This window comes from Tasmannia lanceolata, unplaced genomic scaffold, assembly GCF_043159265.1.
Source record: "Tasmannia lanceolata isolate RefF3 unplaced genomic scaffold, GAP_Taslan_0.1 ptg000004l, whole genome shotgun sequence".
Taxonomy (NCBI): domain Eukaryota; kingdom Viridiplantae; phylum Streptophyta; class Magnoliopsida; order Canellales; family Winteraceae; genus Tasmannia; species Tasmannia lanceolata.
Window position 1 is genome coordinate 9,128,411 of NW_027518681.1, and position 16,975 is coordinate 9,145,385.

The 16,975-nt window shown below is 37.2% G+C and overlaps 2 protein-coding genes across 2 annotated transcripts; both read left to right on the forward strand.

The window, feature by feature from the left end:
* The first annotated feature begins 5,306 nt into the window (after positions 1 to 5,306).
* LOC143875816 (Dof-type zinc finger DNA-binding family protein) lies at positions 5,307 to 7,230 on the forward strand. Its single transcript, XM_077377413.1, has one exon. The coding sequence runs from the start codon at positions 5,683 to 5,685 to the stop codon at positions 6,640 to 6,642; it is 960 nt and encodes a 319-aa protein (XP_077233528.1). The 5' UTR covers positions 5,307 to 5,682; the 3' UTR covers positions 6,643 to 7,230.
* A 4,315-nt stretch (positions 7,231 to 11,545) lies between these two features.
* LOC143876246 (anamorsin homolog 2-like) lies at positions 11,546 to 16,016 on the forward strand. The gene is made up of 5 exons (XM_077377975.1): positions 11,546 to 11,946; positions 12,744 to 12,910; positions 12,992 to 13,123; positions 13,358 to 13,550; positions 15,357 to 16,016. Exons 1-5 carry the CDS (start codon positions 11,814 to 11,816, stop codon positions 15,560 to 15,562), a joined length of 831 nt encoding a protein of 276 aa, XP_077234090.1. The 5' UTR covers positions 11,546 to 11,813; the 3' UTR covers positions 15,563 to 16,016.
* The last annotated feature ends 959 nt before the right edge of the window (positions 16,017 to 16,975 follow it).

A 16,975-nucleotide genomic window follows, 5' to 3' on the forward strand; every position in this document is an offset into this window, starting at 1 on the left:
GCATCCGGATTCTATGCATCTATCCTAGCAGCCACCCCAAAAATTCCAACAATGATTTACGAAAGGCTTGGACAAAATCAAAATAGCAATCGAGGAAATGCGAAGAAAGAAAAAAAAAAGTATGATCTTGAAAATGTTAATGGTTGAGTAACGAACACTGCAAGAATTGATGGCGACAATGATGCTTTAGTTGAACACACTACCGAAGAGCAAATTGATTTTGTTTAGCCATTCAAACATTCTATCCTTTCGATGCGGCCCCATAAAAAGTCGTATTTTTGAAGATAGGTTTTGAATAAGTGCGACCACTATTCTAAAGAACATGAAAGGATAATGTTAATTGGGATTTGCTAGGGTCCATCGCAAAAGGCTTTTCGTGGCTGGTCTGTTGCACGTCAGGCCAGCCACCTCATGAATGGAGACAAAAGCTATTGTCTCCATTCACGAGGTGGCTGGTCTGACGTGTGACACACCAGCCGCAAAATGCCTTTTGCAATGGATACTAGCAATTCCCATGTTAATTAGATTGTTCAACAAGAATATGCCAAGTAAGATTTGAGACCTTGGTGTAATAAATTATTTTCTCCAATAATTCTACCTCGAGGATAAGGTTGTTTCTAAGGGGGAAGAAAGGATATGTATATGTTAATATGCTATGGTGTATAGGAAGTAGTTGCAAGGTAGCTATTGTGGGGTTAAGCATTTTAGGCTCGTTGGTATGTGTTTTAGAGCTATGGGTGTTAGGTATTGCTTATTTGCCATGTAAGTGGATTATTATATAGTTGTGGGTATGTGTTTTAAAGTTATGGGTGTTAGTTATTGCTTATTTGTCATGTAAGTAGGTTGATATGGTAGAGATCTGGCAATCATTTTTACTTATATTTAAGAAGTTATATCTTAATGTAAATGAAGAGAATTTGCAACCGAAACAAAAACTTATGTTTGAGGAGAGTCATGGTTCTTCTCGAATTGAACCGTTAGGAATTTCAATTGCTTCGAATCAACCATTCCCTTCTCCCGTTCTATCTTTTTCGTTTTTATTTGTGTTATGGCCAATTAGGGATGTAAGAAGCGCTTTCTATAAAGTGCGCGGACAGTATACCAATAGAGGGTTAAGATCGTCCTATGGAGATGAACTATGAGATACAACCAATATATGTTGTGGCCCAACAAATGAACAGTTTAGATCATCCGACGAAGTGGGTCCCATTATACTCTCTAGACTTCACATGCACTCACAATAACAATAATTGCAGAAGGCATTTAGCAGCTGGGCTATTGCATGTGAGAGCTACTGAAAAGTGATACTGTGTGGCTGCTCTCACATGCAACAGCCCAGCTGCGAAATGTTCCTAATAATATAATAAACAGAAATGATAATTCAATTCCTTTTTCCACTATTTCCGCATTTGTTCATGAAAAAAAGACTCCATTTTGACATCCATTTAGGCCATGTTTGGAAACATGAATTTTTTTTCATGATTAAATTAGTTTCTCAAGTGGTGAGAGAGGGGTAGGGTGGGTGGGAGGAGAGATTTGAGAGGGCAAGAATCAGCATGAGGGTGATAAAAGCCCAAAAAGCAAGGGAACAAAGAACTCCACTGAAAATATGATTAATTTTTTTTCTTGTTTTTAGCCACTTCTCACCCTCCTCATTCCTGCCTTCTCAAATCTACCCTTCTCCTGCCCCACCCCTCATTAAAACTAAATTTATCATGGAAAAAAAATTCATGGTCGCCAAACATGGCCTAGAAAAAGGAAAACAAAAGTAGTGGATATGCAGAGAAAAGAGTGGAACTGGTGAGAGATGGGTGGAAATATCATTTCTCCTCTTAGAGTAACTATTATTATTGTTTTCATACATATTTAGGCTTGGAAAGAGGGCACGTGAGATGTGATGTTGATTAGTGTAGAGTTTGGTTTTATCTCACGGGAATCCAGCCACCCTTCTCTCACGAGCCACTCTCTCTATCCAAACCCATCTGGATTTCGCTGGTTTTTCTCTTAGTTACTACTTTCTTCTTTCATCTTTCACCGCTACTCCCTACACGTTTCTCCAATGTATTGCTTACCTCTCTTCTTTTCTCCCAGTACCAAGTCCTAACGGCTTTGGCGGTGCTTACCGTGTTATTCGTGCTAAATGACCAAAATAACCTTATGATTCTGAGAGTTTATCTACATATTATTAGACGAGTTTTTATATGATGGCCGACCGGGTAATTTACAAGGGCCACTTAGCCCTTGATTTTTGATCCGGTCAAAACACTCAAAAGATCACTTTTCATTTGTGTTTAAACCATTAATGAGGAATGCTAGACGTAAGGACACTCTTGCAAAAATCAAGTGAAAGGGTGCCCTTTCACTTGATTTTTGCAAGAGCGCACCTGAGTTTAGCATTCCTCAATTTTAGGACTTCAAATCTCACTAATTGGACTTCAATATTAGAAACGTGTGTTCCTATAAAAACTTGAAGGAAAACACTTCCAAAACATGATTTCGTTTGGAAAATAAAGACGACAGGGGAATTGACGGATGATTTGGGGAGCTTTGATTACACATTTTTGGGGGATATATATGAGCTCACTTTCTTGTCTATAGGGCACATGGGATTTTGTCTTTATCTTCCTAACGAAATCAGGTTTTGCTCTTGATAGAGGACAGTGGGAAATGGGAAATGGGAAAAGCAATCTTGGGCCCCACATCATGTTATGATGTGAAATCTAAACCGTCGATCTTGCATAACATCATTAGGCAGCTTAATTGCATGATCTTTGTCCCATGTCTTGAATGGACATCCCATGGGTAAGCTAAAGTGGTACAAAAAATCAATGGTTTGGATTCTCTAGCTAGGTGAAACTATAAACATGGTTGATTAATCGACCAAGGTCTTCCCAATGGCATTCAGCCGGACTGATGGGTGCCCTTCAATTCAACGGCTACAATCACATAAATGAGGAGTGGGGCCCCGATAACTATCTTTTACCAAGGAGCAAGCCCAATAACAGTTCCTTCTCTTTCAGCATTTTATCATAATATTTTCTATGCAAGAAATTATTGATTAGATAAGTGAATAATGTTAGAGGAATTAGGTCAAGCAAGAAGTTGCTTGAAGCATTACACCCAAGGTATATAATTTGGAATACTAATTTTGTTGCCTCCAGCCCCTATATATATATTAGATACACTAGGATTTTAATAGGTTAGTGGGCTCTAGCCTAAATAAGCCTACTACACCGGTCCATTATCTTATTCGGCTTATATTAGAACATACATGGGTTATATTATATACCCAACAAACAATTCAGATAATCTCTCAAAAACAAATTAAAAAAAGAGGATTGTCAGACTCAGGAGCCCTTGCAAAAAACAAAAACAAAAAAAAAAGGGTACAAGAGCTCTCCCGTTGGTCAATTTCCATTGGGCTCTCCCTTGTACTATTTTTTAGCTTTCCACATGAATAAAACAAGAAAAAAAAACTGAACATAACACTATACTCAGAATCTTGGTCGCTCACGTGACAAACTATTTTTGTCACGTGTGGAACTGTGGATGGTCCCCACTTCACTCTCCAATCATGCAAGCTTTCAGTCTCAGCTGCATTCCATCGTGTCGCCGCTCACATTAATGTAGGGCAAACTAGTCTTTTCGCAAAATAATTTTGCATTTTGTCCGAAAATTGATATCCCCACTCACATATTTGATAATGACACTCCTCTCTCCATCTAATTAGCTGTTATAAATTATAATTCCCATAGAAAACTATCAACATCCAATCAGAAAAGTACTAAAAATAACCCATTAAATCCTAAATTTAATACTGAAATCAAACAGGATCCACACCGTTAATTTAAGGTACTGAAGTCTTTTCAAAATAAATCAAACAAAATCTACACCGTTAAATTCCCAGTTTCAGGACTGAAATGTTTCAGAAGGGTATCTTTGAAGTCTTTTCATGCAGGTACTTTCTCTGCCACGCCCTACACATATAAGGCTAAACATGGCAATAAATAAATAAATCTTTGGAAAAATAATATCTCGCTAGAAAATAAATTCAAACTCTCACTACACGTGTCAGTCATTGGATTGCGTGTCTACGACTGCTTAGCCTGCAAACTAGCTTCTTCTAGGGTTTGTTTTCTTCTAGGGTTTGTTTTCTTCTAGGGTTTCTAATACATGTACCAGTAAAAATGAGTAGTGTGTGTCTCTTTGTCGTAATCTATATTGATTACACTTGTGTGATATTATTTTTCTTATTTCATAGGAGAGGAAAAGGGAAATGATATTAGCACAACCATGTTTTGATAATTGCACCAACCCATGTTGTCTTTTATTATTTAAAGAGCTGTCAAGTGTTATTAAGGTTCCCAATGAAAAGGAAAAGACAAGCTGGGTTTGTACAATTATTAAAGCATGGTTGTGCTGATATCATTTCCCGAGAATAATAGTGATTTACGTTTTTGTTTCATGTGTAATGCACGTACAAGTTTGTGTTGTTAAAAGTGACTTAACATGGGAAGAGAGAGAGACAGAGCTGCAGTTTCTTGTTTTTTTTTCTGGGCAGGGGCCCACTGTCCACTCTGCAATCCCAGCCGTTCATGCTGCATACATCCATACATGCATGCATGACATGATGATATATTCATGCATGGTCCGTTGGATTTCACTCCACTGGTATTCTACGTCCTAGCATGGATAACTGAGAATTGTGAGGGAAAGGTCTCCTTTGAAGGGTTCTTATTTGATGGATATTGCACCTCTTTTTGTTTGTCTTTATCTTAATTTTTAAGGAAAAAACAAACAGAAGGGGTGTAAATGCTCTAATTAAAAAAAGGTAGATATATTATTTGATATTTCCAACCCTTTTCTCAGCATTCTTATCCCTTTTTCTTCACTTTTTTTTGTGAAAAATAACTGCATTTCCATCCCTTTTGTTCAACCTCTCCTAAAAAATAAAGAGAAATAAAAGGGAGTGGAAATATCATTTCCCTAATTTTGCATGGAAATTAATTAACTATGATTATTTGAAAATATTTACGTTTTTTTTCATGAGTTAAGATAGATATTGTCACATGTGGGGTGAGATATAGCATAACCCATGATCATTTTATTGTTTATCTTCTATTTTTTCTCATTTTAATACCTTTTCCCCTTAACTTAGGTTTTTAATTACCAAGTTTTGTTTTGAAGGAAAAAGAAGAAAACAGTATAACTCTGTGTTGCTATCTTTCAATATCCTTTATCTATATATCACAGTTAGCAACTCCCATGTTCACTCTTCCATTCTCTCTATCTCTCTCCCTCTCATATCAGCTCCTGTTCTCTTTGTCTCTACTTTTCTTGCAGTTGTTTATTCCTCTCCCTCTATATTTACAAACATCTCTCTTATATGATCCCATATATTTGTCCTACCTCTCTCTCTCTCTCTCTCACTCTCTAGCCTTTTATTTATATCTTGAAATCCAAAGTCTCAAACCCCATTTATTTCCCATTTTCCACTCCCTCTTGATGGCAATCACAAGCACCCATCAACATCTCTTTACCTATCAAACCATGCATGAAACCATTGAATTGCCCTTCTTTCCTTCTCCCAAACCAAACTAAAAAAAATAACACAACCCAAAAACCAAACAACACCCACATCTCATTCTCACTCCCTCTCCCCCATCTACTCCCCTTAAAAAAATGACACCGCCGGGCAATATTCCAGCAAACCCCCCGGATGACGACAACCAGACCTCCGGCAACCGTAAGCCGCCGTCAACTCTTCGGCCTCCGCCAGAGCAACTGCTCAAGTGCCCTCGTTGCGATTCTCCCAACACGAAATTCTGTTACTACAACAATTACAGCCTTTCTCAACCAAGGCATTTTTGTAAGACATGTAGAAGGTATTGGACTAAAGGCGGAGCCCTACGAAATGTTCCGATCGGAGGCGGTTGCCGGAAGAACAAGAAAACAAAGTCGGGTTCGAGGGACTCCCTCTCCGGCGACGCAACACCGCCGGAATTTCAGCTCTCCGGCGATCCAAAGTTCCTTCATGGGCTTGGTGCACTTCCTTTCTCTAGACTCCATTCTCCAACAAATGGTGTTTTTAATCAGTATTTCTCTTTTGGGGATCTTTCTTCTACTGTTTGTACTGCCCCTAGTACTACATCTTGTTCTACTTCTTTGGTGGGTTTCAATTACCCTATTTCATCAGTTCTTAGGCATGGAGAAAGTGGAGTTCTTAGTGGGGGAATTCAAGACATCGGTTCAGTCAATTTGCATGGTAATATTGCTTCTTCAATTGAATCTTTGAGTTCTATAAATCAAGACCTTCATTGGAAGCTTCAACAACAGAGATTGGCTCTACTTTTTGGTGGAGAAAATCAGAAACAAAGCACTGGTAATTCTGCAATTTCTTCTCATTTGCTTGAAAACCAACACCCACAACAACCTATGTTGTTTCAAACAGCAGAAAGCTCAAAAATAGAGGATTGTGGGACAAATCCTAGAAAGGGGTGCGTAAGTGAAAACCCAACAGAATGGTTTTTAGAGAATTCTTATGCGGCAAATCATGGCAATAGCAACGGTAACAACAACACAAGCAATTGGGGCGAAGTTCAGACATGGAATGATTTGCAGCAGTACAGTGCATTGCCTTAGCAAAGGAGGAGAACACACAAAAAAGGGCTATTGATAATGGCACTTCCATGTTTTATAATTGCACGAACTCAACTTGTCTTTTCTGTTTTAATTGGCTTTTGAGAGTTTTGGGGAACTGGAATAAACTTTGAATGCCATTTAAATTACAGAAAAAACAAGCTAATTTAGTGCAATTATCAAAATATGGTAGTTCCAATATCTTTATCACAAAAAAAAAATCATTCAATTGGAGAAAAGGATCACCAGCAAGAAAAAAATGAAAGAAAGAAAGAGACGAAGAACCCAAGTTAGAATGGATTTGTTTTCCTTCTTCTTCCTCTCTTTTCCTTTATCTTCTAATGTTATCTTTTTTCAGACCAGACAAAGTTTAGAAAGTTATAAACCAGGAGCTTTACTTGATAGAGTGATTGATGGGTGTTGTTATTAGTGTTCTCTTTTTTGTTTTTTCTGTTCCTACAAAGACGCAGGACTATTGCTGTTTATGGTAGCAATGAAAGAAGAGCTACAGATGGAGGTGGTGGTAGTCTTTTTGACAATTTCCATGCCTTGGATCTATCTAGGTATGGATTTGCTTTTAATGTAATAGATTTTTGGCTATAAAGTTTTTAATATGATATTTGTATTTTGTGATTTTTTTTTTCTCTTGACCTTCTCTCTCTAAAATCTGTCATCGATTTTATACTGTTATCCAATAGACTTAATGGCATATCTTTGATTTGTTTTATGTTCAGTCAGTTCTCAGAACTCTCACATCTCTCTCAGGTGCAGTACCTTAGTTTTCAGGCTCTGTACTGAATAAAATAAAATACAACAGAAGAGAGAAGTGACTTAGCTGCCTCTCTCTCTCTCTCACTCTGTCTCTGTCTCTGCATAGGGTTTGTCATAATAATTAGTTGCAGGATTGTATCATATGGTAGTGTCTGAAAAGTGAAGGTTTGAAAGTAAATTGAATGAAGATTGTAACGTTTGAATGAGAGAGAGAGAGAGAGAGAGAGAGAGAGAGAGAGAGAGGCGTGGGGTATCTTTAGGGTTCCTTTGGCATATTTCTTAGCTTTTGGCCTCGAAGAAGGAGCCTTTCATGCTGCTAAGAGCATCTGAAAATCATGAAGTTTGCTTTTTTCTTTTCTTTCTCTCTATTTTCTTCATTTCTATAAATGGGTCTAAAGAAAGACTGATGTTTCTTCTTGTTTATCTTTCTATCTCTATTACTTTGTTTATCTTTCTATCTCTATTACTTGGTTTCATAGAAAATTCTATATTTCATTTCTTTCACAATCCTTTTTTTTTTGTTAGTTTATTTTTTAATTATTTGCAGTATGAGTCTCATCCGACAGGTTTACACATTTGTTCTACTCTTTGTAATACATGTGCCATCAATATGGAACTTTTACCTTTGAATCCTAAAAAACATCCTTCATTTTTTAAGTCTCTTTATGCTTCCTGTCTGATAATGAGATGTTTTATCCACTTGACACAATACAATTTTCTCTCTTTCATCCTTTACATTGGAGAGTCAAAATTCCAAATGCAAATTCTAATCATTATTGTTGTTCGGGTAGTTTTATTGTATTTTTTTTGTGCAACTCTCTCTCTCTCTCTCTCTCTCTCTCTCTCTCAAATGGTGTTGTACCATACATTTCTCTACTGCTCTTGCTGCACTGGGTTCATAGCTATTACTAACCTAGTAACCTCCCTGTCACTCCCCACCTTTTTCTTTTCCTACATCTCTGCAAAAGTTTATATTCTAGTAGTTTCCTGGTTGCCCACTAAGCTTTATCACTCTATGCATTCTATCTACTGCAATATTCCATTGGTTAGGCTTTAAGACACCTGGTGGTGGTTACTTACCTAGACCCTTTTTAATATTAGGCTCTTCGTTTTACCTTTTTATAATATGAGAAAGGGAAGTGCTATATTAGCCCCTTTTCTTCCCCTGGGCACCCCCTCTATTGTAAATTTTACAACTCTTTTTACACTACAAGGGGGTGACCCAGGGAAGAAAAGCTGACGAATATGTCATTTCCTTTATGATAGATTATATTGGTGTCTACATGCACTTAACGGGGTTACAACAAAGGTGCCCCCTTTAAATGAAGATCCCATGCATAAGATGGACTACAAAAATCAACTGCATGTGTGTCTTTTCTCAGCATAACCCTAAACAAGGATTAATAGATCAAAGGGTAGGATCTTCCGATTCAAGGTGTTCACACCCACATTTGATTAGATTTATGGTTGCGGATCCGATACACTGATCCAGTCACTTGCTCTGAATGGGCTGAAAAAATTTCTATTTAATTAGCAAATTATATACCTTAATTATATTTTCGAAAGTAATACAGCGTAGATTAATGATCTTCTGGATACACTGAATTTCAGAATGTAAACCACTTGATGTTCCTAATCTTCCAAATTTCCAATCCCTATGGATGTGCATTGAATCACTGATCTTGTGGTGGAAGTGTTTTGTGCCTTACACAGAGCTTCGGTGTATACTATCATGTACAGCATTATCCTCGTAGTAATGTCAATATCAGACGAGATATTGATATTGATACTCCGGAAAAAACTATCAAAAGCTAATCAAGATATGTAATGAGGTGAAAAGTGTCATTATCAAAACAAGGGAGTGTAAATATCATTTCCATATATCATAACATACAGTTGTTTTATTTTTATTTTTTTGGTAGATGGTTGGTTGATTGAAATAAAAGAAGAAAATGTTGATGGGTGGAGAACACGTGAATTTCATGAAAACACGGACAAAGATTTCTGCTGGGGTTAGGGTTCAAAAGATCAAATGCGAGAAACCCATGACAGAAAATAGGAAATTTTGGCATAAAATTAATAAAAAAAGAAAAGTTTTAGATTGTTTATATCGGCACGCTCTCTTTTTGTCTTTACGTTAAATACGTTACTACTAAAAGCCTATAAGAGAGAGACAGAGAGGGGGGGGCTCGGCACATGAAGTATCAGAATAGTAAAAGGGTGTTCCTATAAAGAATGGGAAGAGCCCTTATCAGCTCAGGGCAATTTTATTTCTGAGAGATGAGAGGAATCTCTCTCTCTAACACATGGTTTTGGTTAGTTTTGGTTTTGACGAGAGAATTTAACGGCAAAACTGAGAACGAGAAAAATCCAACCTTGTCCCTCTTCTATCTCGTCACCCTTTTGGCTACTTGTCAAACAACACCACACCTTCCAACAATCCAATTCTCTCTCTCTCTCTCTCTCTTGAGCTGATATATATGAATAGTCTTTTGGTACGTACACCCCTTCCATTTTGTGATGTTACTCGGGTCTTTTTTGTAGCAGGTAGTTACAGCATAGAATAGTGATCAATTAAAACTTAAGAAGTCAACAGGGAGCTGACATGCCAAATAGTCTTTTCATAGAGAAGTTGTAAGCAATAAGCATGGTTTTAAATTTCGACCGAAATTTCGGATTTCGACCGAAATTTCGGATTTCGGTGAGAACTGAAACAGAAAGGTACCGAAACTGAAATTTCCGAAATTTACCAAATTTCATTTGAAATTTCGGAAATTCTGGGAATTTCGTTGAAATTTGTAATAAAATAATAATTTTTTATTCCGTTAAAGAATTTCGGTAGAAATTTCGTCCCAAAAAACCGGCGTTTCGTACGCTAGTACCAAATTCGCCCGAAATTTTGGGATTTCGGCTGAAATTTTGGTTTTGAATAAGTCTGAAATTTCAGCCGAAACCAAAATTTATAACCATGGTTGTAAGTAGCGTTTTGTTGTGAACCTTGGTTGTAAGTAGCGTTTTGTTGTGAACCTTGTAGAGGAGTGATACGGGGTGTTATTAATTACCAAATCAGAAAGCTAGGGATGAGATAAAGAGAAGAGAGAGAAAGAGAGAAAGCATGCATCTACTAGGGTAAAATTATCTTTTTTGTGGTTTTATGTATGCTTGGATTTTGATAGTAGTTTACTAGAATTCCACATCACCTGACAAAGAGACAAGAAGGAGACAAGTAGTCTCCTAGTACTTTAAAACTCTATATACAACCAAAGTATTTTGCTGAATGGTAGCCAAAACACACAAAACCCCTACAATTCCATGATATTGTGCAGCCAAATAAGACTTTAGGGTTTGGCAGTCGTTGGAATTTGGCTTGGATTTGGCATGACATTCCACGTTTGGTTGCCAAATTAGCATTGGATTCCCCTCTAACTCCCTTGGATGTCTCTCATGTAATAATTGCTTGTCTACTGACGTGGATTACTTGTCTCCTCCTTATCACTTTTCAACCAAATTCTTTCAAAAGCAAGGAATTTTTATTGAATTTTCTAGGAAATGATGCTTTCTCTCTCTCTCTCTCTCCACCTAGATTGGTAAATGACAGCCCATACTTTTTCTTCTACTCTCCTATGGAACTAAACACGACTGACACTATTCTCCGAGATAATTCGAGACAAACCAAAATACTTGTCTCCTCCCTTTTGACTTCTTATTCCACTACTCTTCAAGCCACACCCGCACAACAAAACATATCCTCCTCTCTCTCTATGTCCCTCCCTCTCCCTCTCCCTCTCCCTGTTAACTTGCATCCAAACATAATAAAGGACATGGTTTTTACTGAGCTTTACCAGGGTTTTAATTGCATCCAAAATCCCCCCCCCCCTCCCCCCCCCCCCCCCCCACACACACACACACATCATGGACTTTACCCACCCAAAGAATGCTTAAACATCCAAACTGATAATGGATCCAAACGAATGGTGACCAATACATAGGTGGATCAGATCTAAAGCTGATATGTTCACACCCGCCTAAGCATGGAATGGTATGCGAGAGTTCACTATGGATGAATCTTATGGCATGAAAAGCACATTTTGTTTTGTTCGACACCCACATCTTATGCGTAGAGCTTTTGCCAAAAATAAGTTATATTTGACATGAAACTCTACACATCCTCATTAGGTGAGCCATTCACTCACAACGGGCGCTTCACCCCAACACACGGCGCACGTTAGAGTATGGCAAAAAATGACATGAAGAAGTGAGGTAGAGAGAGGGAGAGAAAGAAAGAGAGAGAGAGAGAGAGCCTAGTTAGGTTATTCAGTTGAGCATTCAATGGTAAAATTAAGACCAGAGAGACCATTTTAAAAATAGATTTGGGGCTTGACTCTAGAGAGAGAGAGAGAGAGATGGAAAATCAAGATGGGGTTTTGATAATTACCGACTCGATTTCCATCAATGGGAGCGTCGTGCTGTGGGCTTTGCAGCATTTCTCGGTCGAATTGAAAGATTTGAGAATCATCACTCAAGCATCTCTTCTTGGTCAGAATTCTCTTCTAAACCCTAAAAAGTTTCTTCATCTGGTTTTATGTTTTGTTTTTGTGGGTATGATGGGTTTGGGTTTTGTTGGCCAATTTGAAATTTAGGGTTTTTAATCTTTCTTGGATTTTTGTTGGGATTTTGGGTTTTTGAAGTTCATGGGTTTGTTTTCTTTTGCTTAAATCTAATGTTTGCTACCCTGCTTTTTGGAGTGCATTGTTTTGGTTATTTGTAGCCTTATATTTTTGTCGAATCTGATGTTTATGTTTTTTATTTTTTGGTTTGCTTTGCTTAATTATTTACCTTTTTTATATATATATTTATGTCTATTGAACTGATTTTTTTTTTACAATATATTTGCATCCTTGTATACTTTACTGAATTTGAATCATGCCCAATTCAATAAATTATACAACGATGACTAGTTGCTTTGCTTAACTATTTCCTTTTTCTTCTTATATGCATATTCTCTTTTTCCCCCCAGTTATTTAGGCATTGTTTGTTGTGGATTTTGATAACCAATTGTGAGCCCAAAACTGATTCTTGAACTCAAAATAACGTTTACTTCTGAATCCAATAATCAGTTTTGGACTCACAATTGGTTCTCAAAATCATAAATGAGCAGGGCCTTAATAAACTTGCTTTTAATTTTCTGATGACTAGTTCTAGTTTGCTAATCAGCCCTTTGAAATTGGTTCATGAACGTTGTTTTATATAGTTATTATTGTCTCCATGTCTAGGTTTTTTCACACTGACATGGTTAGTCAGTATAACTTGAGCTGGTTTGGTTTATCTCACAGAGGGAGATTTGTATTTTAAATCAAAGACATTCTCCGTTATCATCTCAATCTCGGAAAAGCCTGGTTTTCACACACAGTTATGGCTATTTGAATTGGTGAAAGTACTTAAACCTGGTGGCTATGTATTCTTGCAAGAGCCATCGTTCTTTGATGAAAATGAGGAAACTGTAAGTGTTCATATTGAAATTTTTAGAAATTATATTTATGTTCGTTGAGCTACATCGTGCTTGATGTCGAACTCGCTTAAGGTTTTGAGGGAATCAAGAGCTTCAATAGAGCGCAACCTTCTTTTTGCGGGCTTCTCAGAGGTGGAGGGGTTCGAATGTCTTGATCACACAGATGAAATCAATTCATCAAATCAAAATTTTGAACTTATCACGGTAACCCTGTTATTTGATTTCTTTCAATTTGCATTTTCTATAGCTTCTTGTAACCTTTATGCCTTTCCTATTATCCTGCTAATTGAATATTCAACTTCTTTAAGATGTTAGGCGCTCATTCTCATGTGTGTCTTTTTATTCCATTATAGATATATTGTTTTGTTTTTTATAGATATATTGTTTTGTTTACAGATGAACAGGTTGGTTTCTTTTCTTATGCTTTTGACAGTGCAGGTCAAAGCAAAGAGAGCTTCTTGGGATGATAGCACATCTTATTCAATTCAAAAGAAAGCAATGCAGAATGAGGAAAATTCTGCGGTTGCTGTTGGCAACACATTTCAGCATCAAGTTGATGACATAGATGACTTGATTGGTGAAGACACTTTGCTTATAGTAGAGGATTTAAAGAACCCTGAATTGCCGTTAGGTTTGCTTTCTAGATCTCATGAGACTTTTATGTTGTAATACTTTTTTAAAAGGTCATTTATTCAATAACTTAATTCAATGATAGCGGTGATCCTGGCAAGTCAATGTTTTAAATCTTAAAGATATAGTTCACTAAAAATCAAAGTATGTGCATACTATAAAATTGTTTGTTGAGTCTTTTTTCTTATTTTAGAAGAAATACTCATGGAAGAAATTCAGCCACCGAATCACTTGGAAGTCCTTCAGTCTGAAGTTTTAATCAAACTTTGTGTCCCCTCTAAATTACCCCTAATGATTTATGACTCATTTAAAGCCCTATGACAAATAAAAGACACGTTTAATCTAAGGACGAGGCCCGTTATTCTATTTAACCCTTTTTTTATTCTCGTGGAGGAGGGGGACGGGGTGGGGGGGCAGCTATCTTCTCTTTTCCAGTCCGATTGGTCACACTGATACTTCTGAGGCCAAGCTCAGATATTTTCATTTTGGTTTACTTGTTTCCCTTGATCATGTAGAGGGAACAAAGCACAAAAGATACTTGTGCTATATCCTATGGCCCATCTGTGCCTCAGTATGCCTCATTGCACTTCATTGTCTCACACGTGGTGCTCACGTCAGTTGCTTCAAGGTTCTGCATGCTGGATTCATTTCAAGGTTCTGCATAGTGCCGTTTAACGATAAACGCCCCCGAACAGTTGGGAAACATTCAAGTACCTAAAAGAGCCAGTTATATCAGAGTTATTATGCTGGAGCTTAGTCGTATAGCTTCTAATTTGACTGTCATACTTCTCAAGTGAGAATGGCAAAGTGATATCGAGTATGTTCCCTGTACAGGCTTAGAAAATACATCATAGCCATACTAAACAATTAGCTTCCTTTGTAATGCAAATAAGAATCTTTGACTTTTTTAACTAAGCTATTATGACCAAAGAGATAGAACATGAGTATGCATCCCCAAATGTTAATTTCTGAAATTTGATGGTTAATTGAAGATTTTGTTCAGTCATAAGTCATTTGATATTTGTCCTCAGTTAGGTTTCGAAGTTAGAGTCCTTGAAAATTAGTTTTGTGTCAAGATTGCTAAATTGTGGGCAGGAATACAAAGCAAAAATTAGATATTTCATTATAAGATTATTTAACTGGCTTCATTATTGTATGTTATTTTATTGATCATTGAGAGGTTCTAACATCTAAGGTAGTTCTTTTTTCGGAATTCATTTCTGCAGCCCATACTGTACCTTCTTTTTTATGGAGATAATTGAAATCTAGTATCATTTCCTGCACCAAGGCCATTAATATGTATGTTTAGCAAATCCATGTGTTTATTTTATTTTTGGTGTAGAAAGGGAACAACAAATCACACATAATTCTGAATTCCAAGCAATGTTCAAAGATTTGGTTCAACTCGAAAATCATTCATTTATGTTCCAAATTTGACATCGTGAGTCAACGAAGAAACCTCAGCTTCTATCGAAGATTGGCAGAGGTGATCATCAGCTTAGATGGATATTTCTTTATTAAATCAGAGTTCACAGTCATTACTCAAATTCCAACAAAATTGTGACGACTCAGCTGAACCACAATTCAACTAGCGAGTTTCTTAAAATTGCTTGTATTAAATATGATTCATCATCTATATTGGTTAGTGTTAGTTTTAGAAAATGATCTCTAAGTAGTTTCAACAGCGTACTGTTTGGTCCATTATTACATTTCGTGTTATTTTCAAATATTTATTCCTGATAACTTTTTCTAGTATATTATTTATGACTACTGGTATTATTCTCTACTTTTCTTTCTTTTAAATTAGACAACAATTATATGTTAAGAGAGCGCATACGAGAACGAAATCGTATTTATCAACGCAGACGTCGTGCGCGAATGACTGAAGAACAAAGAAAACGCGAAAGGGAACGAAGACGACAGTACATGCAAAGCCGTAGAGTACAACCAATCAGCTATGAAGTGCCACTCCCTCTACCAATTAGTTATGAACTACCAAAAGAATGTGAGTGAAGCCCTCAGTGTTGTCGATAGGAATCCAGACACGGGAGAGATGGGTGAAGCATCGTAATCGGATTTTTCTAATATGAGAACCATTCAGAGGGAGCACCTTTAAGTGGCATGGGCTTTTGGGGAAGTGTTAAGCGAAGAAAGGCCAGGGCTCCTAAGCAGGACCACAATTGTGCAAGTGATGGAAAGAAAGAACTTCCATGCACCCAACAGCTTAGCCTTCTATATGGTGAGCACTCCAACTAGCAGCCTAATCAATCGGTTCACATTTCTGTAGAAATACACTGTGAAGATTGCTTTTTCTAGAAAAATGGTACTAAAGAACAGGTCCCCTTTCTTCATCATTGTAATTATTTCTTCTGTATATGTGTGAAAGTTTATGGGTATTGGGATTCTTCATTGGAGGCTAAAGTTTCTATACAATTGAAATAAATGCTGAGCTCAGATCTTCTTTCAATCCATGGATTAGTTCTGAATGTAATTTTAGTAGATAAGTTATTGTTTGTTTGCCAATGTTTTATTTATTTATGTGCTCGATGGATTGTCTTCGAGTACACATAATCAATTGCTGAAACTAATTATCCAGAAATATGGACCCTTTAGCTAATGGAGTCTATAACCAGGTATCTAACTTTGTTTGTGCCAACGTAAAATTAAATAATTCATAACATTAGCTTACTATTTGAGACATATTTCACAAATAAATAATCAGTCATAGGTCGCAAGAATTGCAGCAGAAGATTACTTTTTTTAATGATAGAAGCTTATTAAGAGAGGAAAAAGGGCGAACAAGATGGTCATTAAATGGAAATATTTCCAATGTATTCCTTGCAACTCCCTATTGGCTGATCTATCGAGATCGTTATTAGCCGATCTCGTGACATGCCTGATTGCGATGAAGGACCCCGCCACACGATCATGAATCTCATCTAGCAGGTGAGTAAATCTCTATGGGTGGGAGTGACTTCTATCAAGCCACTTAATGACATTAAGGGAGTTTCCCTTAAAAATCAACTTGTGCATGTCGATACTCTCTGTATACCGATGCCCTGGAGAACAGCTCTCACCTCTGTCTCGTTTGAGTCCTTCACTCCTATTGGACATGGTAAGGCCCACCTGTTCAAACTATGCTCATTTCTAAGAACACCACTAATTCCTACTGGTCCTAGGGTTACCCATGCTAGATTCGTCGAAATTAAGCTTAGAAAAACTTGGACCAAGAGGAGTCCACTTAGGAGAAGGTATGTCAATATGCTCGCTACCATTACATCTCTCTCCAAGCACTCCATAAGTCATTGGCCGAGACAAACCTAGAGGACGGAAGGATCTCCACCCATGAGATGCGCAGGGCTATTATCTTCCACAAGATGAAATGAGCACTGTTGACCAAGCCTTTGATGATCACACATTCCTTTC

Excerpts from the sequence above, each read along its gene's own strand:
- LOC143875816 (XM_077377413.1), top strand. The coding sequence starts at position 5,683 with ATGACACCGCCGGGCAATATTCCAGCAAACCCCCCGGATGACGACAAC.
- LOC143876246 (XM_077377975.1), top strand. The coding sequence starts at position 11,814 with ATGGAAAATCAAGATGGGGTTTTGATAATTACCGACTCGATTTCCATC. Across the intron at positions 11,947-12,743 it reads CACTCAAGCATCTCTTCTTG|AGGGAGATTTGTATTTTAAA; the intron begins GTCAGAATTCTC and ends TTTATCTCACAG. Across the intron at positions 13,551-15,356 it reads GAACCCTGAATTGCCGTTAG|ACAACAATTATATGTTAAGA; the intron begins GTTTGCTTTCTA and ends CTTTTAAATTAG.